General features: G+C 36.9%; 1 protein-coding gene and 1 long non-coding RNA gene across 4 annotated transcripts in view; one reads left to right on the top strand and one right to left on the bottom strand.

The window, feature by feature from the left end:
- LOC101745328 (muscarinic acetylcholine receptor DM1) overlaps positions 1–20,073 on the top strand; it is a 72,080-nt gene extending 52,007 nt beyond the window's left edge. For all 3 annotated transcript variants that reach the window (XM_021347541.3, XM_012689820.4, XM_012689819.4), the window contains 3 exons: positions 15,278–15,386; positions 18,106–18,281; positions 18,965–20,073. In XM_021347541.3, coding sequence (XP_021203216.2) covers positions 15,278–15,386; positions 18,106–18,281; positions 18,965–19,739 — 1,060 coding nt within the window. In that variant the 3' untranslated portion in view covers positions 19,740–20,073. The remainder of the gene's footprint in view (positions 1–15,277; positions 15,387–18,105; positions 18,282–18,964) is intronic.
- Positions 493–11,899, bottom strand: LOC134201058 (uncharacterized). Its single transcript, XR_009976219.1, has 3 exons — positions 11,744–11,899; positions 2,337–2,441; positions 493–687 (listed from the first exon to the last, which is right to left on the bottom strand). It is a non-coding gene; the product is annotated as an uncharacterized LOC134201058 (long non-coding RNA).
- Positions 20,074–27,338: the final 7,265 nt, after the last annotated feature.

A 27,338-nucleotide genomic window follows, 5' to 3' on the forward strand; every position in this document is an offset into this window, starting at 1 on the left:
GCGGGGTGGTGGTACCTACCTAGCTACCGTTCGGACTCACAAGAGATTCCTACTACCAGTAATTACGCAAACTAGAAATTTGCGGGTTTGATTTTTATTACACGATGTTATTCCTTCACCGTGGAAGTCAATCGTGAACATTTGTTGAGTACGTATTTCATTAGAAAAATTGGTACCCGCCTGCGGGATTCGAACACCGTTGCATCGGTGCTATTACGAAATTCATTTGCTTAATTTGAGATTTTGAACAGTAGTTTAGCTTAGTATATTAAAACAATATTAATAGGGTATGCCCGCTGAGTTTTTGTTGCCGGTCCTTACGATCTGAACTGTGTTGCTTCTTGGAGCGCTGCTTGGATCTCTATCAGACAACCATCAACTATCAAAGCCTATTCTACCAAATTTTGTGCAGTATTAAGAGACATACTTCGATGTAAAAATATATCTACTCATATCGTTTCAGGTTTGGTGACAAATTAAAATAATAAACAATTGTCCGTTTTGTATTTTTTTTATTAATCGCGAACCGTAGATATATCTCTTGCATTTTTTCTATAATATTATTTTCGGATACTTCATAGATTTTGTAGATTCACTCTTGATTTGTTAGGTCTTACTTGGAGGCACTCGGGCATCCGTTATCAAATCCCATTCCCTCCTGGCTGAGCCTTTTCTCGCCCATCTCTCCTGGTGAAATTGGAAAGGCATGTAGTCCACCAGTAATCTCTCATAAAAAAAATTCGTAGTCACGGACGACAAAAGTATATGTATATGTGATTGTGTATAATATATACATACTTTTTTGTGTATGTATTTGTAACTTAAAATAAATTTCATTGCACGTACCACTATTTACTCAGCACTACTACCTTTGGTTGACTGGTAGAGAATTAGGCTTTAAGTCCGACAATGTAAATTTTACATGAAATAAATAAATAATTAAGTGTTATTCGTCGACGTTTGAATATTGAGATAACTACCGTCTATTTTACGACAAAAAAAAACATTTCTCGACCTTTTTTTTTATTTTATTTTTTATTGCTTAGGTGGGGGGACTAGCTCACAGCCCACCTGATGTTAAGTGGTTACTGGAGCCCATAGACATCTACAACGTAAATGCGCCACCCACCTTGAGATATAAGTTGTAAGGTCTCAGTATAGTTACAACGGCTGCCCCTCCCTTCAAACCGAAACGCATTACTGCTTCACGGCAGAAATAGGCAGGGCGGTGGTACCTACCCGCGCGGACTCACAACAGGTCCTACCACCAGTAATTACGCAAATTATAATTTTGCGGCTTTCACTTTTATTACACGATGTTATTCCTTCACCGTGGAAGTCAATCGTGAACATTTGTTGAGTACGTATTTCATTAGAAAAATTGGTACCCGCCTGCGGGATTCGAACACCGGTGCATCGCTTCAACACTATTGCACCGGACGTCTTATCTTTTTTTTATCTCCTTTATCTCCTAATTTTATCTATATATTTTATCTATTTTATCTCCTTTACGTTTTTGATTGGCACAATGGTCGACAGTTTTAATTTTGTGCGTGTTATCAAAAAAAAAACTGTACAGTACAGAATGACGATGCCGGCGAATAACAACGAACAGAAATCAGAAAACGTCCGCTCTGACGCTAGTTGCTTGACGAGGGTCCTTTGACTATAACTCTGTCCAACTAAATTGTGTTCGGGACATGTGAGAAAATGACACGCAAAAATGACACTTTAATACAATAATGATTATAGTGTGTATGGCAGAATAGGTCGATATCTATATATTAATACGTGAAGCAAAAACTTTATACCTCTTTTTACGAAAATTGCGCGGAGGGAGGATTATGAAATTTCCCACACTTATAGAGAATATAGAGAAGGAGTTGAAGGAGAACGCTAATATTTTTTAAAATCATGCATTAATAAAACATTAAAATTGTATTTGACACATACACACACATATATAGTTATATACTCTTTGTTTACTGTCAAACTTTTGTTATTGCTTAAAGTCTGTGGTCAAATTGAGAATAGGTGACTTAATACTGTTTATCTTTAATATTATTTGTCTTTATCGTAGTCAGGCGAAATCTGTGATTATAAAAATATGACAATCGAATAGAATGGTCTTTGACAATAAAAGCATAATAAAGTTCAAACTTATAATTTCAATTAATTAAAGTCGAATATCGACTACTGCGGGACCACTAGTATAATGGGTCGTTATCTTTATTATCTAACATAGTGGGCGTATGCAAGAAATGATGACTGTTCCGAGACGACATCTATCTTTTTAAGTCAGGCAACGTGTTTTGATTCAACCAGAGCGATGATACCTCGACTCTGCCGAAGAACACCACCCGAAGTGAGCCGACGTTTGACGAATAGTTGCGACTCGTATCCACAGAAAAAAACACCGCGAATCTGCATAAAAACTATTTCTGTAAAAAGTAAATCAAACTGTAAAATAATCATATTTATAAAATTTTAATACAACACAAAACGTTCATGAGTGTTATGTATAAACTGTGTCAGAAATGACCGAAAGATTATCAATAAACGTTCTAGGAATATCATCTATATTACAAACCATGGATTATATTTATCATGGCTACAGTTTATCCATTGGAACGTGAGCCCATTGACAACGCATAGAAACTATGGCGGCTACGAGATATCATCTATTTTTTTTTTTTTTTTTTTTTTTTTATGATTGAAAGTTTACTGGTGGCCCGAAGGCCTTTCCAGTTTCACCAGGACAGGTGGGCGAGCAAAGGCTCAGCCAAGAGGGGTGGGATTTGCTAACAACTGCCCGAGCGCCTCCGAAGGAGACCTAACAACTCAAGAGCAATTGTTTCGCGAATGAATCTACTACCGGATCGGAATCGCGACCCGCTGAGAAGATCCGGCGAGAAACTCAGCGGGCTGATGCATGGGTTAGGTTGCACGTCGACCTCTTTGTCGAGTTCGACGAGTACGGTTACCGGGGTCCCTAAGCCTGCCCCTAGTATTAGAGCTGAAGGCATCTAATGCAAAGGTTATTGGATCTGATGGATCCGTAAGGACGTGTCTAGGGCGTCGACGGTGACTGGCTCCTGCATGATCAGGATTCGGGGAGTAGTCAGCGGCGGCAACGATAAGGCGATTATCATGACGCATAGCCTTATCGAAGTATCGTTCCGACGCTGACTTCATGTATTTCCGAATTGATTCGAGGCCCAGGTCGTCGTGTAGGTCAACGTTCCTCACGAACCACGGAGCCCCGACAGCTAACCTGCAAAAGCGGGATTGTAGGGATTGGAGGGTGTCTATGTGTGTGCGGGCCGCGTGAGCGAACACCACACTCGCGTAAGTCATGACGGGCCTTATGCAAGTTTTGTAAAGTGTCACCTTGTTCCGAAGGGACATTTTACTCCGCTTACAGATCATGGGGTAGAGTCTACCGAGAATAAACGCGGCACGGTCACGGACTGATTTTATATGCGGGCGGAATGTCATCGATGCATCCAGGGTAACGCCCAGGTACTTGACCTTCCTGGCCCAGGGTATGGGTTGTCTAAAGAGAGTAATCGGGGGTGTAGATATCATCTACTGTCCCTATGTCTATTATAGTTTCAGGAAGGACGTGTCACCGAGCGAGACGCCATTATGCCGCTGTCCCACGTTTGAAAGGGAAAGACATGTGTCATTGTGTTGCTATTCGATTGTTGGAACTTTGTATGCGGAGGCAGCTAGCTCTCTTTATATCTGGGATCCTAGTACATTCGCCTGTTAGTACTCGTAAGACTAGTCTTGTGTTTTATTATATAAAAAATTGTTTTAAAATATCTATCTCCTTTCATTTTCGTAACATTTCTGTTTTAATTATTAAATTATCTGTTTTTTATTTATTATCTATACTAATATATAAATCTACAGTGGTTTTTACGGATGTTCCGTTATAACTACTGAACCATGCATCTGATTGACTTGAAACTTGGTTGTAGAAAATACATGTGCTTAATGGATAGGCTAACATTTATATGAGTGTTGGACTCTCTAATAATAATGACAAAAAAATAATAATGCTAATTTTAAATGCCTAGCGAAGCGGGCGGCTAGTAAATTATAAGTTTCATTTATTTCTATGATTACATACGTAGTTCACGACTTTTCTGACTTGTGAGTTGGTATTGGAGTTCACTCACATCATAACGTGTATGCCACTAACCGTCTTGGGATATGGTATCATTATATTGCTTAAGGATTACCTCACCCTCAAAACCGAAGCAAATAAAGGTGAATGGCGGCACCTTCCATAGTTAACTTAGCGAACTTGAAATCAATAAGCTTTGAAACAGACAAAACAGTGAAAGCTGCATAGTGTGTTTTGACAGAATTAAAAAAGACGAGGCTTTATATTCTAATTTATGTATATTTGTTTATCATTCCGCCTGCCATATACATATATATCGTCTTAGTATTCACATGCAAAACATAAAACATATGTAGCAGTATATTCTCAAATAACACTTGTTTTAAACAAAGTAATTAGACAAAAATAAGTCATATGCTTAAATGAATGTAACTGATTCATAATCCTGAATTGCGTCACCCCATTTATACCTAGAGTGAGCAATCAATAAATTAATGAAGATTGACTTAAAAATATCAGAAAATATAAGAATAAATATGTCCACATATGAGTCGACTATTATCAAAGCCGGCAATCTGACTTTTGGATAATGAATGGTAAATCAGAAAAACGAATTATTGACTTTGTATTCCATTGGCAGTCACAAAACTCTTCGGAACGCCATCTTAGATAAATAACAGGTTAACTATTAACCTTTATTTAATGCAGGTTTTGAACCGTATTCTTTATAGGAGACGATTATATTCAAATCAATCTGTATTGACATATCAATAAAATTTTTTTGTCCAAATGCACAGATTGCCACCTTTGATAATAGACGACTCATATGTAGCATTTAGCGTAGCATAAATAATGGGAAAAAACGCACACTTATATGTCAATGTTCCGGGAGAGGTTATGTATCAGCACGTAACAGATATACCTAGTACAATATTAAAACAGATTCGACGATTATATACCACTCTAATCTTACAGAGCATCTCTGCCTTCACAACCAATATGTGTACATTATCGACCGTTTTGTAGGCAGCCCCATCTTTTCATTCGCAATTCAAATATTTACTACGTCTGTTTGGCTTCCCCGTAGAGGTTCTACCGCCGAAACTGTTTGGCATAATAAGAGGGCTTTACCAAAGAATTCTATTGTGAGTAAAAGTGAGTGAACTAGCTGAAGTCGGGTAAACTTTTTTATAAAACTAAACTTAATAAAGTATTTTTTGAAGAAAGTACATAATATTAAGTGTATAATCTATGGAAAGTACGCTTTGAGAAATGTCAAATTATGTACGTTCATGGGCCTCGTTTGTATCGTAAATGGATGATTTGTTTATGGTTCAAAACACAATTTTTTGTTGTTGTTAGATTGGCACAACTGTTTTCCGTTTTAACGCGGAGCTTGAGTTGCATCTGTTAGATTAAAATTTTAATACAGTGCTATTTTTAGTTATATCATATATAATGTGTATTGCGAATTTCATAGCGGATAAAAACTTCGAACAAAGAGTTTAAACTCAAATAACCACTTCGTGGCGCCCGTTTCGGTTCGGTAAAAGACATTTATTTATTTATTTAAAAGTAAAATAAGGAAGAGTTCGCGACGAGAACGGAACTCAAGTCCGGAAAAAGCGCTTAAAAATGTTTTGATGATTGGATTCGTAAGCGTACTAGTGAGTGTTTTGTTTCTGAAGGAACATTCTTTGACGGTGTTAAAATTAATTTGGATGAATAATTAACGTTTTGTGCATTATGACAGAGTATTATGATAATATTGAGGTTCGCGGGGATTTGCTGAATGCAAGCAGCGCAGGACCGATCTTTGTGGCGAGGCTTGGGGGAAGCCTTTGTCCAGCAGTGGACGTCTGTGGGCTAATAGAAAGATAGATAGTACATATTTTACCGGCAATCTATATAATTCATTCTATACAATACCTAGGTAATATATAGAATACCTAAAACGTTTAGGTAATGTATCAAATATTATTCATTTGATGCTTTGCCTAGGCATTCTAAGCAATACCGAATGCGCTACCGGCAATGTATATTGATTTATCGATGCAGTCGATATCCTATTTAGACTAAACGAATTAACGACCTATTAGCTCATCTGGCGTTATATGGTGCCGATATAACGCCAGTCTTCACTCACAGCAAGAATGTCTTTTGAGACATGGATTCGAAGCCTCAATTTGCATTTTATAGTCTCTTATTGACTATTTAGACTTACTGACTTATGACGTAATCGTTTTCCATTTCCAATTTTAATTAAAAAAGACCCTACGTTTGTCTCTTACTCGTCATATTAATTAAATCCTTTACATTTTTTTTATTGGTTCACAAAAATATAGAAATCGGCACGAGTCGTGAGCTCTCGACAAAAGAGCGTGGGACGGTCTGCGCATCGTACACTTAGAGCAAAATTATATGACTCACTCATGTATTACTTACTTATTTAAATTTCTGATTTCTAAATGTGTTAGTAATTTTACAATAGTTTTGCTCGGGGTTTCGCTCGTATTATAGTCAGAAATAACACTATTTTTAGCCGACTTCCAAAAGGTATTTATAGGAATTGATAAATTCATCACTATTTTTTCTCTGGAAAACAGATATGTTGTCGAGTTTTTCCGTTAATTTGCTTTTCCTCTGTGGTGACTGATATGGAAGATATATACGAATATAATATAATGTATTAAGCTTTAGATTTTAAACGATTTTCATTGATTTCTCTGTTGTCAGGGAAAGCATTTGAATAATATACTTAAATATATTCCTAATTAATAAGCCTATTAGAGAATCTTACAGTTACTTTAGACAAGAACTAACAGTTCCTTAAGTTATCTTTTCATACGAGTATTGATCAACGTCCAAGACAGTTTCAAATAGTATAATATATTATATGTTCTTTTGGTACTAAATGTACATTTATCCACAGTACATTATTTATAAGAAGCTGGTGCCTGAAAGAATTAAAAGAGGTTAATAAAAAATGTGTGGATAATAAATTGCACGGAAGTGTAGTTTGCTGCAGTGATGCGCGTGCACAGCACAGGGAACCAATCACAACTGACGGCAGGTGACGCGACGTGGGAAGATCCAATCACGTAATTGATATGGCCGGCTCCACCCCCGTTCTTGCCTCGTACCCCAAACAGACCCAAAATGCACTTCTGCGCATGTCAAGGCCAGAGCTCACGACTCGTGCCGATTACTCTACAAAGGTTGTTTTTATTAGTGGCTCAGAATAAACTGCCATTTTAAAAGGGGCTCGTTGCTTCTAGTTAAATGGATTTTCACGACAAAAATAACAAGGGGGGTGCGGCGGTGAACCAGAACGGCGGACGTCACACACTGAGCGCTCGTCAGTTTAAAAATACCCGCGTAATTTAAAATTAAAGTGAAGGTACTTCGATAACTTAACTGTAACATTTTTAACCGACTTCAAAAAGGAGTAGGCGTATGAATTCGACTGTTCTTTGTGTATGTTAGTTACTTCAGTACTATTTTGTAGGTGAAACGATTTTAATTATTCTTTTTTATTTGAAAGCTGGTGCTTCTCATGTAGTTTTGAAGTTTATCACATAATAATACATATTTAATTGACTCAGACTACATTATATAATATGTATGTATTTGATGATTTTAGTTTGTTGAAATTAGTTTTTGTTTTTGTTAAAAAAATGTATTATTTTATAGAACCTAAACTTATGGAGCAAAGGGTTTTTGCATTATGTCTCTCCAATAAGTACGTAAGGTCATACAAAGGTATAAAGTATAACTGCATCTGTGGTGCAGTAAATAGGTATCCTGACTGCTGGGTCGAGGGCCGTGGGTTCGATTTCGAAAAATAATTCGAAAAAGTTTGCGTGCTCTTTATCTGGATGTCTAATATCTAACGTTCTAACATCATATTAATACGTGAAGCAAAAACTTTGTAACCCTTTTTACGAAAATTGCGCGGACAGAGGAGTATGAAATTTCCCACACTTATCTCTATATATAAAAATGAATTGCTGTTCGTTAGTCTCGCTAAAACTCGAGAACGGCTGGACCGATTTGGCTAATTTTGGTCTTGAATTATTCGTGGAAGTCCAGGAAAGGTTTAAAAGGTTCAGAAAATATAAAAAAGCTCGGAATTATATAAAAACAGACAATTTTGTTTTTCCTTTGATGTGCCCCCTTGATGGGTTTTTTATTTATCGATTGAGGCACTACGAAGTCTGTCGGGTCAGCTAGTAGAGAATGTAGAAACAGTTCAAAATGTAATTTTTTTTTCATTATGCGTTAAAAATACACTAATTCAATAAAAAATATTACACACCATGTATTTGACACAACACACATATATATAAGTATATACTCTTTGTTTATACAAACTTTTGTTGTTGCTTATAGTCTATGCTCAAATTGAGAATAGATTAATCTATTGTTTGTTATACATTATAGATGTATATTAAATAGTCAATAAATGTTCAAATTCATAATTTCAATTAATTATAGTCAAAATTCGACTACTGGGAGACCGCTAGTGTGTATTAAAACATATAAGTTAGGTATATCAATTTCAGGTTCTCATAGTACAGGGAATCCTAATTTGGGGATAGACGACAATGTGTGACTTGTCAGAAAAGAAGTAAGTCCTTGAGAGGGTATTGTTTCAATAGCAAATACTATATTTTTTACTGGTGGTAGGACGTCCTGTGAGTCCGCGCGGGTGGGTACCACCACCCTGCCTATTTCTGCCGTGAAGCAGTAATGCGTTTCGTTTTGAAGGGTGGGGCAGCCGTTGGAACTCTACTCGAGACCTTAGAACTTATATCTCAAGGTGGGTGGTGCATTTGCATTGTGGATGTCTATGGGCTCCAGTAACCACTTAACACCAGGTGGGCTGTGAGCTCGTCCACATATCTAAGCAATAAAAAAAAAATCTCTTCAATCTCGTTTCCAAGTCAGATATCTGATATTTGGAACAATATTAAACTCAAAACATCCTCTTGTATGTCTTACACAAAATTGAGATAATGTGTATCAACTTTATCAATTTATCAGAATTTCTACAGCTTTATCCATTATCAAGAAAATTGAGCTAGCTACCTACCCTCCGCTCGTATTCAAGAACAAGATTTCAAAACGTAAGATTAATAACTCGTCGTCGTAATTCCACGTTTATTTCCATAGTTACAAGTTCGATATTAGATTTTCATGGACTTGGACTTGAGCCGTTTCGTAAATACAATGTTTCTCGTGTTTCGATGTAATCAAATATCAACTCAATGCGATATGGTAGAAGCGTTGAAAACGCTTGACGTATTGCGTGTGTTTAGAACGTTTCGGAGTTGAGGCACGATGGTAATTCGCGAGGAAACTTATTATTGTTCTCGTCGTATGATTGCGCAGTGGATTTTGTGTCTTATAGAGATCGGGGTAAAGTTGTTTTACTTCAAATACGTCTCGGCCGTTACGTCGGCTTTAGAACGCATACTTTTCCGGACTAGATGTTTGTATGTGTGCGTTTTTTGCAGCGGCTCTGTCGTTGTGTTACGACTAAATTTCCGTCTGCGTTTATTTCCTCGTTTTTCTTTATTATTTTCGACTTTTCTATATATATAGATAAAAACGTTTACGCGGAATTGTGTTTTCGATAACGCTTTTCAATTTGTCTAAAGTATTGTTTAAGTGTGTTTCAACATATTGCTTGCTGTAATTTGTTTTTTTTACGTGACGTCATCAGAATATGTGTATATAGAAATTGTATTTTTTTTCCACTAACATCCGATTGCTATCAGAATTTGAGAGCCACTGTCGATTTAATATTCGCAGTCGCTTGGGTTCTGAGTCTAACCTTGAGTGCTGTGGTAGAAATAGGCACCTATTCCTACAGATTTATAAATAATATTATATGTGGCTTAAAAACTTTAAAAAATAGTTTAAATGGTAAACCGAAGTAACAATTAATTTCAAATTCTTTTTATCCTGTCGGTACAGGTCTGATATTAGAGCGAAATCATAATATCGTTGAATTGTCATCGGTCTTTGACTCTCAATTTAATTAGAAGTCGATGAAAATGATTTTTAAATACTCCAGTACACACAAACAAACATAACAGGTAATGAAAGCGAATCCAAAAGAAAACTAAAATATACGACTAGCCGTATTCGCCCGCTTCGCTGGGCATTTAAAATTAACATTATTATTTGTTGTCATTATTATTAGGGAGTCCAACACTCATATAAATATTAGCCTATCCATTAAGTACATGTAATTTCTACATGGATACCAAGTTTCAAGTCAATCGGATGCATGGTTCAGTAGTTATAACGGAACATCCGTAAAAACCGCTGTAGATTTATATATTAGTATAGATTTTAATTGCAAAGAGACACAGACATATAGTTCAGGCAGTATAAAATAGCACGGGCTCATTCTAACAGAAGCTTTCATTTCATTGACCCAAGTTAGGAGTGGCTTATAATTTATATTTAAAGCGATGTCACGCTTTCATTTTTAAAGGATTAGTGTTCAGTTTCTGAACGTCAAAATGTCATGGCGGACGATATGTTGCGTTGTGGTAATTGAGCGTGGACTGTATTTATTGTTTTGAGATATTTATTGTATCTTTATACGATAAATTAAAGACTTAATATAAGAGTTAAAATAAGAGTTATATATAAGAGTTAATATAAGAGTTCAAATTGTTGCGTTGCTTTTGTCGGCTGGATTTGAGAGGGTTTTGTGTCATGGCGGACGTCGCTCGCTGACATTTTGACGTTCAGAAACTGAACAATTAGTTTGATGGTAATCGATAGTGTAAATCAATAGTGACTCTTGTCTTAACTTGATCAACGTTTTTAAAGGCTCTTTATGGATTCCGATAAGTATTACGCCAGATCTTTGTATAGTGGTACCTACCCGTAACTACGTAAATTAAAAAAAAATCTGGTTTAGTTATTATTACACGACATTGTTCCTTCACTGTGGAAGTCAATCGTGAATATATTTTAAGTACGTATTCCATTGAAAAAATTGTTACCCGCCTGCGGTATTCGAACACCGGCACAGTTACATCACTCGATACGAATGCAGCCGTCTTATCCTTTAGGCCACGATGAAATTGTCATATTTGTGATTGAATTAACTGTTAAATGGGCGGCATTTTTCTCTGAGTATAATACCAGGGTACTACGATTGCCGACCAGTATTTGTTGGTTGTACGAGTTTAAAGAGTGAGTCAAGGAACAATAAAGGAAAAAGATTGCTAATATTACTAATATTGATTACTTGGAAACAGAAATGTAGGATAAAGTGTGTTGCTGCGGTAAAAATCAAATCCATTCTGAGCAAATTTAATTAATTATTTGCTTTACATGGAGACAATGCGTTAGAAAGTGCATGGTCTGCAATTTTATTTAATAAAAAAAATAATGGTATTAAGCGGTGTATCATGCAACGGTATCAGTATCATACTAGCTAATATATCTTATTTTTTTCGGCATTCGCAAGTCGAAAACATACTTGAAGCTACAATTAGAGCGTAATCTAGCTATCGTCCGTGTTCACGAAAACTGTAAAGTATTGAAAATATTTGAAATAATTGAATTAAAATAACATACCCATTTTCGCAATTTGACAATAGATGGCGTTACTCGTTCCGGTATAACAATACAATCGGAGCGACGGTGTCCTGGATATTTTTAGAAGGCGCGCGTCAGAATTTTGACGTCACTACTCTCATCCTTTGGGCGGTCGCTCATGCTCGGCCAAGTAGAAACTTGTTTACCTGTAGACGATTATTTCTATTTTAACAATATTCAAGAGGCGCGTCCACTCCGGCGGGTCACATTCGATGTTCCATTCTCCGTCCTATTTTTACTGGTGGTAGGACGTCTTGTGAGTCCGCACGGGTAGGTACCACCGCCCCGCCTATTTCTGCCGTGAAATGCGTAATGTAATGTAAATGTAAGTAATACGTTTCGGTTGAAAGGCTGGGGCAGGCGTTGTACTGTAAGAACCGAGACCTTAGAAGCCGTATCTCAAGGTAGGCGGTGGCATTTACGTTGTAGATGTCCATGGGCTTGGCTAACCACTTAATATCAGGTGGGCAGTGAGCTCGTCCATCCATCTACGCAATAAAAATAAAAAGTGTTTATACTAAGGGCTAATCCACATTACGCGGGTAACCGTAATAGGCGACTTGCAGCCTGATGTGGTTGCGAATGAGGCCAACTGTATTGTTAGTGACCGCATAAGTATTTGAAGAAGCAAGGCTTAATAAATTGGGGACCGTCGTAAGCTGAGCTGCATGTACACTGTGAGTAACAACCGTCCGGCTGGCCGTCATTCCGGTCGCACCCCTCTAAACTAAGCATTCTCGCTTGCGGTCAGCCGTAGGGACCACATTGTGTGTAACCACATAGTGCGCATCAGCCCTAAAGCTAAGACCCGAAACTAAAAGTTAGTTGCGGTTGCGGGTAACTCGAGTTGTATTGTTACGTCGGTAAGAGTAACGCCATCTATCGCCGAATAGCCGAAACGTATATCAAATAATCTAGGAACAGCTAGAACGCTCGAGAAGTACAACGCCATCTATTGTCAGATAGCGGAAGCACACATCGAAAGTGCTCGACTTGTGAGGAATGCTCTCAACAGTTCTAGGGCTGTCGTATCGACTATAAAAGCGTTGCAGAGATAGCACGCAGTCAGTCAGTAATCGGAACTACTCGAAGCGAAACAGCGTACGGATCACCTGAAGCGAAGAGTAAGAAGTTAATTGAGAATTTTAAAGTGTTCGTTAAGTGTTTTGAGTGTTCTAAGTGTGAATACAGTTCCAATATATACTTCGTTAGAATTTTTGACGTTTCAACGTCTTATAATTCGATGGAGCCGGCTGCACGCACGAAAAAAACATAACTCATTGAGGTGTTCCATTTAAGGCTTGAAGTGCAAGCGAGAGCGCGCAACGAGCGACAAAGAGGCACAATCGGCCTCCGCGTTCGGCAGCGTTCGACATATGTCTCTCTCCTGTTTGAGTGAGCGATGCATCCGTGTGGACAGCTGCTATAGAATAATACATTTATATGTTTTCGTCAAGTATGAAGTTCAGTGAAAAGTGAATGTGGTGTCAATTGTCCATACAAAATATCTATCAAGCAAATAAAATAAAATGTTTCTTTTGAAAAATGAAACCATTCCGTCCAACAGTATTTTCTTATGACGTTGTCACGTTCAACTATCGTCAGTAAAGCGACTTTACAGACAACCGATTTTATTTATTTATCCCGAACCCCAGCGCGTAACAGTATGCTTAACAAACTACCCTCAAATGGTTCAAGCTTTAACATACAAATAATAAACTATTCGTCCTCGCACCGACATATATAATTTGCTCATCAAGGCTCATGTCACGTTAGCGTTTGTCCACCAGTCTCGAACTAATAATAAAACGCTACAGTCTATGAATTGGACCAAAGGAAATTCTCTTGTACGAAATGTGACTGCACTCTGGCACGTCGCCAGTGTACGAGTCCGTTTATTACTGATTAACCCATTCCGCACTCGTTAACTCATATCACAGTGTCATTGCTTATGATATCACATCTGTATCGTGCCCTTAAAGGGTAATAATGGCCCGTTATTGTGATGGGATACGTATCTATGTGATGGACTTCATGTTGTAATACTATTTTCTTTTTTGGTTTTGGTATTTCAGTCAAAGAAATGTTGTTGAATATAAATTGTATAATACATTGTCTCCTGGCAAAGCGGTTGTGCGTTTGATAGTCGAGAGAGCCTTTTTACAATTTAAAACGACCTCAAACCTCAAGGTGGCTGTTCGACAAGGGTGTTGATCATGGGGCGGTAACTTAAAATATGTTACTGATTATCTACGGATGCAGATTTTAATTTGAAACTGCCGCAATATTATGCTCACCGAACAGACAGATATTTGAGACATAAGATGATTTAATTTTTTCCATAAATATTTGTATCGCTGATCGATTTACCAAATTTCAAAATAAAGTCAATATTATTATTAATTTGCTGAAACAATTGGGCAAAAGAGTATATTGGCGTAAGCCCTTATAAATGTTTGCTAATTAGTTATTTTCACGACTCTGGTAACCATACTCGTCGGGTTCGACGTGCAATCTAATCCATACATCAGCCCGCTGAGTTTCTCACCAGATCTTCTCAGCTGGTCGCGATTCCGATCCGGTAGTAGATATATTCGCGAAGCAGCTGCCTTTGAGCGGTTAGGTCTCCTTCGGAGGCACTCAGGCAGCTGTTCGCAAATCCCACCCCTCCTAGCTGAGCCTATTATTCGCCCATGTGTCCTGGTGAAACTGTAAAGGCATTGGAGCCACTAGCAATCGGTCTTTATTAAAAAAAAGGTTTTATTTTCGTTCTAAAGAAGCAGTCCAGTTCACGGCCCACCCGTTGTAAAGAAGCAGCCGGGGTCCGTGGTTATTCACATACGATTTCCTATATCCACCTTGTGGTCATCATGCTCCCGTACCACAGATACAGTTATGGCTGCGGTACCAACTCGAGCGGCCTTTATTGTCGTTATCGGTTTGGTTTTCAGCGCGAAACTCTATCGCGCGTACCAAGTTCGTTTTTATTCATAAAATAAATAATAGTCGCGTAATAATAATTACGCTTTTATAGAAAGTCCAAATAAAAAATAGAAAATAAATTTTAATAAATTTGAATTAAAAATAGTGTGAGAAAAAATGATTTTATTGTAAAAAATGGGGTGCATGGTATCAATAGTTATAAATATTTTATGAGCAAATTCTGATATGTGTAGAAGGGTTATTTTGATAATATCCTGAAGAGCGCACATTAAAATCATTTTTGTTACACTATTTTTAATTCATATTTATTAATTGAATTTCCATTTTTCCCATATTTTTTTTTTTTTAATAATATTGCATTGTCATCGGTCCTTAATAAGTATACCAGATTTCGAGTTAATCCGACGTTTTGAAGGGGTTTATAATCATGTTCAAAGATTCCTTTACATACTAACATACATACGTCTGAAGCTAATAAAAGCGTATTAAAAATGGGAGTTGCTTGAAACTCAAGCCAAGTGACTTTATGCTACACACTGCAGAAAAGTTTAATTAGTTTTTTTCTTGCAGTGACGAAACAAAAGATGCCGACGGACGAGCCCGTTCAGAATCCGGAGACACCGATTCAGTTTATCACGTACGAGGAGTTCTACACGACCACCGATGGAGAGAATCTAAGGTATGACAGTCTTCTGAGAAATCGTCTAACTAGATAGTGTACAGTATGGCGATTATATACCAGATAATGGATTGGGGCGTACTCTGAGCATTATACTAGCTCGTCGTGGCCTAAAGGATAAGACGTCCGGTGCATTCGTATCTAGCGATGCAACGGTGTTCGAATCCCACACGCAGGTACTAATTTTTCTAATGAAATACGTACTTAGCAAATGTACACGATTGACTTGCATGGTGAAGGAATAACATCGTGTAATAAAAATCAAACCGGCAAAATTATAATTTGCGTAATTAGTGGCGGTACGAATTCGCGTGAGTCCGCACGGGTAGGTACCACCACCCTGCCTATTTCTGCCGTGAAACAGTAATGCGTTTCGGTTTGAAGGGTGGGGTAACCGTTGTAACTATACTGAGACCTTAGAGCTCATATCTCAAGGTGGGTGGCGGCATTTACGTTGTAGATGTCTATGAACTCAGGTAACCACTTAACACCGGTGGTTGTGAGCTTATCCACCCATCTATGCGATAAAGAAATAAAAATTGTATAGATTTATTTATCTCAAACTCAGACTAAAATTCAGATTTGACTTAAATCCACAACGGACGGATGAAACTTAGGTCATTAACTCGAAGTGGGTGGGTGGTTTTCACGTTGTCTGTGACCGCCAACCCATCTCGAGCAATTAAGCAGTTCCTTCTATCCTTGAAAAGTTTCCTTGAAAATTGTAGTATGGAGATTCGCGTTCTAGCTTAATTTGTCGCTAAAAATTACATTATTTCAACAACATAAAGGTGAAGTTGAAAATCAATCTAAAATAAGTTAAATTACGTATTAAATTATTAATATAATAATGTAGTACACATTTATTACCAATCAGTACAATTAAAGTAATTTTAATTTAATTAAAGTAATGTGGTTACATTAATCCTAAATATACAACCTATTATATTAAATATAAGTGTAATACTTGTATCATCCTTAGACATGACATGTGACGGGCAAAGCTTCTTCTTAAAGCTTTGAGATTAAGCTGTAATTATGAGTATATGGATAGATACAGACAAAGGGAAGGAAATCATTATTAACACGTCGAATATTTAATGAAACAACGACAATTACAATCGGTTACACAGTGACGCTAGAGATATTCAAAATATTACAATTCACATGAGGATTTTGAATGAAGAAAGTGAAGAGGCAAACGTTATTTTGGACGACCACTGGCTAGGTGTACCTAAAACTGGAGTCAGTACCAATCGAGCGAGGCCCGAATACTTTTAATTGTCACGCGTAGCTTAGTAGGCTCCAACATCAAACATCTGTTACAAGCAAGGCTCACACTTTATTGGGCCGAAAGTGAATTCCCGGGGGGATTATCAGCCGGAATTAATGGCCTGGCTATAAGTAAGCTATAAGCGTTTATCGTATTATGTAGAAACGATATGTTCAAAGCCTTATTCATCTGAGGCATGTAGAGTTAGAAATAAATTACGCTCAAACCTTCCTAACGACATTTATACGTTGATGAATGATACATGTGTACAACACACTGAGTTTCTCGCCAATTTTCTCAGTAAATCGCGATTACGATCCGGTGGTAGATTCAGCTAAGCACTGCTTTTGCTAGGGCCAGTGTTAGCAACGCTCCCGGTTTGCGCCCCGTGAGCTCACTTACTCGCCCGGTTACGCTGACATAGCCTCTCAAGGATCAGCTTAGGCACGAAAAAAAAAGAGCTCAAGCTAATAAAATGTGTCAAAAAGAATAGAAATAATTATTTTAAAAACTTTACGGTTCCTTCTTTTTTAAATTTTTTACTGTTTTTCAGAACTTATATATGCAAGATACTTTGAAATTATCCTTAGCGTTATTCAGAATTTGATTTGTCAATAGACTTCTGACTCGCACAGACTAAACACTAAAAAATTGTCACACAAAAATGTAACGTAGGAGAAAAATGCGCAGGAGTACACGAAAAAAGGCATTTAAGGCCACAACTCTCGCAGACACTTCGAAAAACAATACCATACGAAAACAATATGTCACGTACAAACTCTGTAGCACTTCACAAACGAAATTATTGAACAAATACCGACATCTGGCGCGTCGTGCTCACCGCAGCACTATCGCCTATCTTAACGGTATAAGTGCTAAATTCGCGTGGCATATATTGGTGTCTGGACCTGTGCCAAGTGCAACGGCTAGTCAGAATCATTTGGCAGGGACTAGCAGACCAGAGCAAAGGCTGGTAATGATCGCCCGAAAGGAATGTTATTCTATAGAAGGCAGTGGTATCTTTGATAAAAAAAATCTATTTGAATTGTATTACTGAAAATCGTTATGGCCTAAGTAAATTTGCGTAATTATTACTGAGGCCTATTTGTGCTGCGAAGGTTTTTTTAGGTGGTGTTTTGTAGTCAGAGTCAGACTAGGCCCAACTAAAGTCACAAACAAATACATGGCGCTCTATATTCGGTTCTTTTTTAATAAGGTCCCTACTACCTGAAATTTCATGTTCATCACCAATGCTTTTCAAGAGATTACTTTGGCCAATCCCAATAGAATGCTGACTTTTTAGTTATAGATGACTAGCCACTTGGCTTATTGTCATCAATCACGAGCTGAAAACCGTCACTCATCTTGAAACAACTTAAGTAGTTAGTGCAGTGATAGTAGAGATTATAGTCTGCATTCTTAAATATTTTTACAATTATCCTGTAGCCTTCCTGTGCTCGTCCACCGAAACGAGGGTGGGCGGTGGTGCGAGCGTGGTGCGTGGCCTGGTGGCATTCCGGAAGGGAAGACACAGAAGATACGGAGCCAGAGGAGGAACCATCAGACCCTGGCTACGCGACACCGGTTTCTGTAGAAACCCCTCTACAGAGCTCAGTTTCGAGGTAAGTATTTTATTTTCATTTGAAGACTTTGGTGTTCTTCACCTCATATTATGTATATTACAATGTTACAATATATTTTTATGTTGGTTAATTACACTAGTTGGTTAAATACACTAGATGATGACCGAGCTTTGCTCGGTTCTTTTTTTTGGATAACGCCATCTTGTTGTGTCTTTAAAGCAGTTAGTTGCTCTCATTAAGAAAAATAGTATTATTATTCGCCAATAGATGTCAGAAAGAGTCATAAAGTTGATTATCGATAAAGTTGATTATTGAAAACATTTTCTTACATTAAATATACATAGCAAACTGGTCATGGTTTCATTTAAAAAACCACGTATTCGAATCACGGAGGGCTCAATGTCACAAACTTGTAATATTCTAGAATTTGCACGGTATGGAAATGCCCGCACGTAGTTCAGTGGCTGAAGGCATGAATAAATAAACACATAATCCAATTTTCGAATTGAACTTGTGTCTATAAAAGTTTTACGGCTGGCTTAAAATGCATCCTTATTTTAACACTATCGGAATTTCAATAGGACCTACCCAGAAAAGTTCCAGTTCTGAGAACGATACTTTCTGTGCAAAGTTTGTACCTACTAAATACTGAGTAAATTTCATTGTAACAAATTGGCCAACGATATCAATTTCAATTGTTTAATTAGCTTTTCTGTCGGCAGGTGCACGTCGCTTAATGTCATAAGAGATCCATACGCTACACGCGGTGGCTCGAGTGGCTCAGGAGATGGGGGCACATCCCCACTTCGTCGGACCTACGAACCCCCAGGGATGGTCACTTCGGCCAGGGACAGCAGATCTCTACCTCCGAACACACGAATTAACACAACTACCTCACCAGCGCCAAAGTCTGCTTCGGCCGACTCAGTTTACACCATCGTCATCAGGCTACCGGACGCCGATACGGAAAGAGCGACAATTAAAATGATCACCGAAGAGTCGCCTCCGTCTATGGCTAGACCTCACTACCGGCCCACGAGAGGAGACTCCGAGCTAAACTTACATCCGGCCGGCCACGCGGCGCTGACGCGACGAACTTCACACATACAGGACGTTCGAATACCGCTCAACGCCAAAATCATACCTAAACAATTGGCTGGCAAAGGCTTGACTAAGCAGCCAAAGAAAAAGAAGACGCAGGAAAAGAAACAGGAGACGAAAGCAGCCAAGACCCTCTCAGCCATCCTGCTGTCGTTCATCATAACGTGGACCCCATACAACATCTTGGTGTTGCTGAAGCCTCTGACGGCTTGCACGAAATGCATTCCGGCCGAGTTGTGGTCGTTTTTCTACGCTCTCTGTTATATCAATTCGACTATAAACCCGGTGTGCTACGCGCTGTGCAACGCCACCTTCCGGAGGACGTACGTCAGGATCCTGACGTGCAAGTGGCACAACCGGAACCGGGAGGCGATGACTCGTGGGGTTTACAATTAGCGCCAGTTCGTGAGCTTGTGGTGGACCCACCGTTGGGTTCGGTGCCAAAATGAAATTGCCCAGTTTTGGTACTTGGATTTCAATGTACACCCAAATCCCATAACGTTGTCTAATATATATATATATCTTATTCTATTTTTTGGGTTAATTCGTTTAATTGATTCTGAAAAATTTTAAGGTACTTTTATTTATTTGGACTTTCCAACTTGAAAGTGATTTTAAAACTGTATTTTATTATTTTTAAGCACGTAGTGTCTGTCTATAAAAGCACCGAATAAATATGCGTGAGAAATAAATAAAATGACAAATAAAAAAAAATTTAATAAAACAATTTTTTACGGAATTTTTTTTAACACCTCCATATACATGTCGATTTCAGTCATTTGGTCGTTTGTCCAGTTTATTGACAATGACGAACTTTAGTGTCCACACCGAGAGCTTTAGTTTGTTTGAGAATTAAACGTACAATGATTTCGTTAAGTTGTGACAATTTATTTTTAATTACCTTTATTAGTTAGTGATTTCACCGTCCCGTCCATTTGTAGATGTATTTTAAAAATTATTTCATTGTTTACATATTTTTTTTGTTCATTATGTTTCCTCTGTTTTCTTTATTGTGTCCTTCGAAATTTTAATACCTGATTACTAACAATCAAATTCAATAATCAATTTTGAATCGGGAATAAATTAATTATTTTAATTCAAGTGCATACAAAAAAGGTTTCTTTAAGTTAAAACAAGAATTTAATTATTTTTTCGAAGACTCAATAAAGAAACAAATACACTGTTAAAAAAATGTTGATTCAATTTAAATAATGCTCTAAAAAATGTAAGGGTAACAAATATACTAAGTATTTTTAGTATTAGTAACGAATAAATATGTAGTGGTAATTCTAGTCATTTGTACTTCCCAATCTTGGAACCTTATTAGGCTTTTTTGATAAATTTTATTTTAACATTGGTATTGTTTGCCTCACAATACTATATTATATACTTTAAGTCGTTGTTTATTTTATATAATTTTTATATTACGTTGTGTATTTATTACATTTTGATTTAAAATATTCCTTGAAGCGTATTTGCTCTAGTTTTGCTCAATTTTCTAAATTTTATATTTTCTTTTCAATAATTTCTTTTTAAATACTAAAGTAATATATTACATTCATCACGGAATTTTTAATTATACTTATAAATACTTCGTTTGGATTGATTATCCAAATCTTCTAGTTTTTCTCAAAGTTTATTAGATTAAATGGTAACCCATTTCATTAAGCGCATTATTATTATAAATCTTTAATTACATTTAATTAATTAATTTAAGCATTTCTTTCTCTATTTCTTCAAGGAATAATTCTTGAAGTCTAACAGAGCAGTGATTAGCCAGAATCAATATTAAATAATATCTTTTAACTAATTCTTCTGGATGTATCTGAATGTTGTGATTTGTAATTGTAAAAATATAGACTTAAAATGACTCTTGAAGAAATTTAAATTTAAAATAATGCTTCATACATTTTAAATTCCTTTAATACAAATTTTAGTCGACCGAACTGTATTTAACCTAAATATGTAATACATCCATTTATTATTTCTGATCTGATGGTGATATTAAATAAAAACGCGCTAGCTGCTTGATTTTTGTTCAAATTATTGAGTAAATTTCGAGAAACTACCATTTTTAACTACCATTTTTTCTTTTAACAGGAAACAGATTGTATAATGAAACAACAAATAAACAATAACATTTTGATTTATCTAGTCTTATATCTTAGGTCTGCGGTCATTAACATCACTAAATCTGTTATAATGCCCATGAATTCTTCGTTTACCACAAGTGAGGCATTATTTTAAACTTTACTCAAACTTTTGGAATATTTGAATAAAATATTCAATGATCCTTCAATATTATATATGTAGCTATGACATTTTAATCTCAATGTGTGTGTCTTTGAATACTTACAGGCCACTATTGGAACTAAAACTTAATTCATAAGAGATGACAAGTGGGGAGGGCGCGGTCGCGACAACAGACACAATCTTTTGACTCGTTTTTCTATAATATTGTTACGCGCTGGGGTTCGGGGGAAAGTACAACTTAAAACTGTATTTATCACTTAGAACACATACAGAATACTATAAAATTCTCAATTCGCTTTTTCTGAATTACTGACTGCCTGCGTGCCATCTGTTTCATCATGCTTTTATAGCCGATACCACATCCCTAGAATTATCGAGAATATCTCACATAAGTCGAGTATTGTGTATTTACGCTATCTGACAATAGATGGCGTTGTACTTCTCGAGTGTTCTAGAACTTACTAGATCCTTCGATATTCGATCGGCTATTCGGCGATAGATGGCTTTACTCTTACCGGTGTAACAATACGTTTGTAGTTTGAAGAGCGTTCCGGGGTGCATACATCACGTTAATATTCGCGATGTTAATAGTAATTCTTTTCAAATTAAATAAGAGACTAAACACTCGATTGAAGTCTTCACAAAAAGTTTTAAGTTTAATCGGGAAATAAATACGATATGAGGATCACGATATTAAACGAGGCGTGTGGAGAGTATAAGTGGTAGGCAACAACTTGGATGTGCCCCTGGCATTGCTGACGTCCATGAGCGACGGTAACCACTTACCATCAGGTGGGCCGTATGCTCGTCTGGTTGCTAGGGCAATAAAAACAAATAAATAAAAAGTAACTAAATCGCCTCTGCTGTGGAAGAACATGGAAACCCACCACTAGTAATTTTCCCAAGTAAACCTTTATGAATGAGTTCTAATATTAAGAAATGGAGGAATATAGTCTAATCAAAACTGCTCCGTAAAGGACACGACCCTTAGTACTGAAGAGCACGATGCAAGTAGGAGCAGAGTATTCATTTTAACACCAGAGTTTTTAGACGCGTCGAATGACACTTTTTGCGATAAACTTGCTTTAACTAATGGAAGGGTACGACGCGAGCCAGGGTACCAATGCCCTGTCGATTTTTGGCGAGAAGCAGTTCTATGTTCCTGTTTGTCAGCCATTGTAAAGTACACTAGACATTCCGGCAGCTCATGATGGCGGACGGTGATCACTTCGTGACGTCACTGGACTCCGTCGTCATTTACCATCACACACTACCACTACAGCCCCGACCTAGACTCATACTGAGATTTGCTAAAATCATGTCATCTTTTATGAATTAATAATGTAATTAATATATTATATTCTGAATGATATCTGAATATACAATATCCAAATCATACAACGATTTCATAATTTAATTAGTCTAATAATTATGTTATCGTTTCGATTCGCTTAAAAAGCTACGACGAAGGCCTCGTGTTCATGTATTTGACGTTTACATACTAAAAACAAAATGTGTGCAATTCACACGTGGTAGAAGTGAAACCTTCCAAAATTAAAATACAATTATCCTAAACGTCTTAAGTATATGTAAAATTTTGTCATTAGTAAATAATTGTAAGGTAGCGCCCTCTGTGAATTGATATTTTAATTTCACGTATAATCCTAAATTAAAATTCACTACAAGAGCTTTCATACACACGTTAGTATTAAAAAATCTCACAGATGGCGCTGTATTAAATAGTATGTATATTTCTGTCTCATTCTTTGCTGGCTTCATCCTACACATTTTTGTATTTGTGTCTCTTACCTGTCGTTTTTTCCGTTGCATCCGGTTTGAAATCACAACGATTCTAAAGAAGTTTTCACTTCAATAAATAAATAATACATAATGCAATAAATATACATTTAAATTATAATACTCACTACATCACCAATTAAGACCGAGATGGATTATGTTTTATTGCGAAAATGCTTTGAATCTTTTCAATTAGAACAATGTCGTTTTCAGAGAAATAGAGTTTGCTATGTTCTTTTTTTTTTCGTAAATCGCCTTGAAACCGATTTAAGATTATGTTGAAATGATGAATATATTCAATTTGAAAAGTCGAATAAATTAATATCCGATCTCTGATGTCTCGAAATATTCTAGATGAAAAAGTTCGATTTAGAAATCTTGTCTGGCTTAAATATGCAGCGGTAGTAGTCATAGAACAGAAGATTTATATTTTAAAGATACTTGAATCGCCCTGACGAATTTTCAAGACATGTATGCAAATGTACTAGTCCGACTACTTTTGGACCGTTGGTCTACCGAGTAAATTCACTCGTTCGCTGGAAGATTCGCGGTTTCGATCCGGTAGTAGATTCTGCGATGCACTGCTCTTGCTAGGGCTAGCGTTAGCAAATTCTCTCAGGTTGAGCCCGTGAGCTCACTTACCCGTCCTGGGGTAGCTGGAATAGCCCATTAGGCTAACAGGTCCAGCGAATGGTAGGGAAAAAAAATGGGAAGGGTTTTAATTTCCCTTATACCTATTTTAAGTAAACAATAAAATACGAGCGAATCGAAACGATATCTGATAGTTTCTCGCAACACATTTATTTATTATAGATCCTTGTTCCGCATTATATAACTTAAAATATTCTTAATAATGTATTATGTATCCGTGCTCCATTAAAATGTAAATATTATGAGATCCTTCAAAACTGTAAATAATATTTGTATCACTTTAATAAGTATTTACATACATTGAAATAATGTTAAGAATGTGTATGTGTCGTGTAAATGTTCCTTATTTGTTCATCAAAATTTTACTAAATATATTATTAAAATTTGGTGTTTAGATGTAAAATTTTAAATCGTTTTCGTCATTCATAATCGCCAGTGTGATTGTGGCGGATTGATATAAATAGGAGATCGTAACTTCTAGAATGTGCGATACAAATTGAACATTGGTGTACCTATCATCTATGACTGTATAACTATTAATCCAATAACGTGTAGGCCAATGCTTCCAGTGCCACGTGAGTGTGACTCACACATCTGTCAGTGTGCTCACTAATACTCACGGCTGGCAGCTCGAGTTAATGTCAGCATAACACAGAGATATCCTTAAACTCTTTGATAATGATACATTTTAAAAATCCGAATCGAGATTTCGTTTTTTCAACCGACTTCAATAAAATGTGGAGAGCTCTCATTGCGACTGTAATTTACGTTATGTTGTTACCCCAGATTTTTTTCTATGTGAACCGATTTTGAAGATTCTTTTTTCATTTCAAAGCTAGGTGCTTCTAATGTGGTCCCCTTTTAAATGTTATCAGGATCTGACTAGTTGTTTTAACATTAAGCTGACTTGTCTATATTTATGATATTCTGATTTTAGTTCGCTTAAGTCCAATTTATTTTCAGTTAAAATATTTTGTCAAGAGCACTTTTTTTTTAAATTAGAGATTAAGAATGTTGAATCATTTATAGTATTACCGAAACAACTTACAATCCACAGATCCTTCACAGTGCATAATTTAATTCCTTGACTTCGACTATATTTCATAAACGTCATAAGTGATTTCGAATTTCTAGCCTCAAAGTCCGAGGAGGTTCGTGGAATATAAAGGGTATGATGGGACCCGATGTTTAAAGGATTTTTTTAATGAGCTTGTAGTCAGATGGGCATACGGCCCATCTGAGTGGTTTCCGTCGTCCATGGACCTCAGCAATACTAAGGACAGGGCCAAGCCGTTAAGTACTCTAGTTCTAAAGTAAGTAAGGATTGTGAATGAGGATGATATAAAAGGCACACTCGCTCCCGTCCTCACTGTTTAACATTACTCTAGACATCAAAGTCTTTGCAATTAAACATACAGCCACTAAATTCCGTGTAATAAAATACGCTATTAGAACATTATAAAATAATAAACACTTTTATTTAGTTGGTTATATCTACGTTTTTTACATTTACTTACCGGACTCCACGACACGCCAAGTGTCAGGAACGCATTGAATGTAAAAATGGTGTTGAAAACCGGTTGAACTTTAAAATGTAGATACTCGTGAAAGTCTAAAAACATTTCGTTAAGCCCTTGGTACAGCCCCCATTTTTTTTCTGGGTCTCTTACCGCCCCTCTTTAGGCCTGCAGCGCACACAAGGGGTGTTATCGCCTACTTTGGGAAAGGCTGGCCTAAATGAAGTGGCGAACAATGAAATCGGATACACAAGTAACAGTTCAAATTTAAATATTAATTTTGGAGTATTTATCGTGGATTGTGAGTAGATTCAATATTCATTGGATATTAAATTTCCTATTGAACTCCTTTAATATTACACAACTAAATAATGCTATGAATGCATACTTTCGTGAGTTAATTGGAAGGAACAGATATGTTAAATATAATTTCGCCAAACTACCTATATTTACCTATATTAACTATAGCTGTTGAATTTTTGTTTAAGTTGCAGAAATAAACGGAAATTATTTGTATTAAGCAAATCAGCAAGAACAGTTCGTATCTAACTAAGACGCGTAATGTATAAATACTTGTATCTATGCTAGTATATCCTGGTATAATACTATGTTACGCCCCGAATTGCTGAGATAATTATGCATTTAAACGTTCTCACGAACAATGGACAATAGTTTCTAATAAAGAACAAGAATTGTGGGATAAAACTGCATATTTCATTGTGAATCCACTACGGCTAGTCTAACGGCCTAATAAGTCTAATAGCAAAGCAGTCGCAATCTTATTTCAATGGTAAAAAGATTTCATTTTAATGCGATTAAGTCTTCAATTTTTGGGTTCTGAGACTTACTCCTTTCTATCCCAATCCATTACGTGCTGGTAATACGTGGAACTGTAGTATAAATAGCCCTTTGGATTCGCACGGTCTCTCTTCCAGTAATATTTACATGATTTATCTTTTAAATCCATGTTTCCATGTAAGTTAACGATCGTAGTATTTATAGATGTATTAAATATAGCTTGTTAGGGGTCAGTTCTCGATTTTGGGCCCTTGTTCTTGTGAGTCCGCACGGGTAGGTACCACCACCCCGTCTATTTCGGCCGTGAAGCAGTAATGCGTTTCGGTTTGAAGGGTGGGGCAGCCGTTGTAACAATACTGAGACCTTAGAACTCATATCCCAAGGTGGTTGGCGGCATTTACGTTGTAGATGTCTATGGTCTCCGGTAAGCACTTAACACCAGGTAGGCTGTGAGCTCGTCCATCCATCTACGCAATAAAAATAAATAAAGAAGAAATGAACATAAATTGACGAATGCTCGCCAAGCTAAGATAAACAAAAGCTAGCAGTCGGCACACTGTTGACCTCGCGCGTCAGCTCAATGCTATGTTGGATACATTGCGTGCAGCACGCAATGCATTAAAAATAGTATATTGCGAATTACATTTTGCAATCGTTGCAACTGCGATGCATTACCGCCGGTAATGGTATTCGAGAACGGTCCCTTGACGTCCGCCATATTTACTCTGTTCATCCTAATCATTACTGTTAACGCGCACAGTAAATTAGTTTAAAAGAATTTAATTAAAGGTATTTTCTCGTATGTCCTCCCTTTCTAGATTCTAGTCGTGATCGTCTTGTTCGTGACATTGTTGATTGAATATGTAACGCTATAGTTGTAGTTACTAAGCGGTGGAGTTTCAAGATTTTTGTCTAAGGCACAATTAAAACAATTATCATAGTAATTCTCCATTAATTTTTTTTATTACCAAATACAAAA

The sequence above is a fragment of the Bombyx mori genome, chromosome 23 (genome assembly GCF_030269925.1).
Source record: "Bombyx mori chromosome 23, ASM3026992v2".
Lineage (NCBI taxonomy): Eukaryota > Metazoa > Arthropoda > Insecta > Lepidoptera > Bombycidae > Bombyx > Bombyx mori.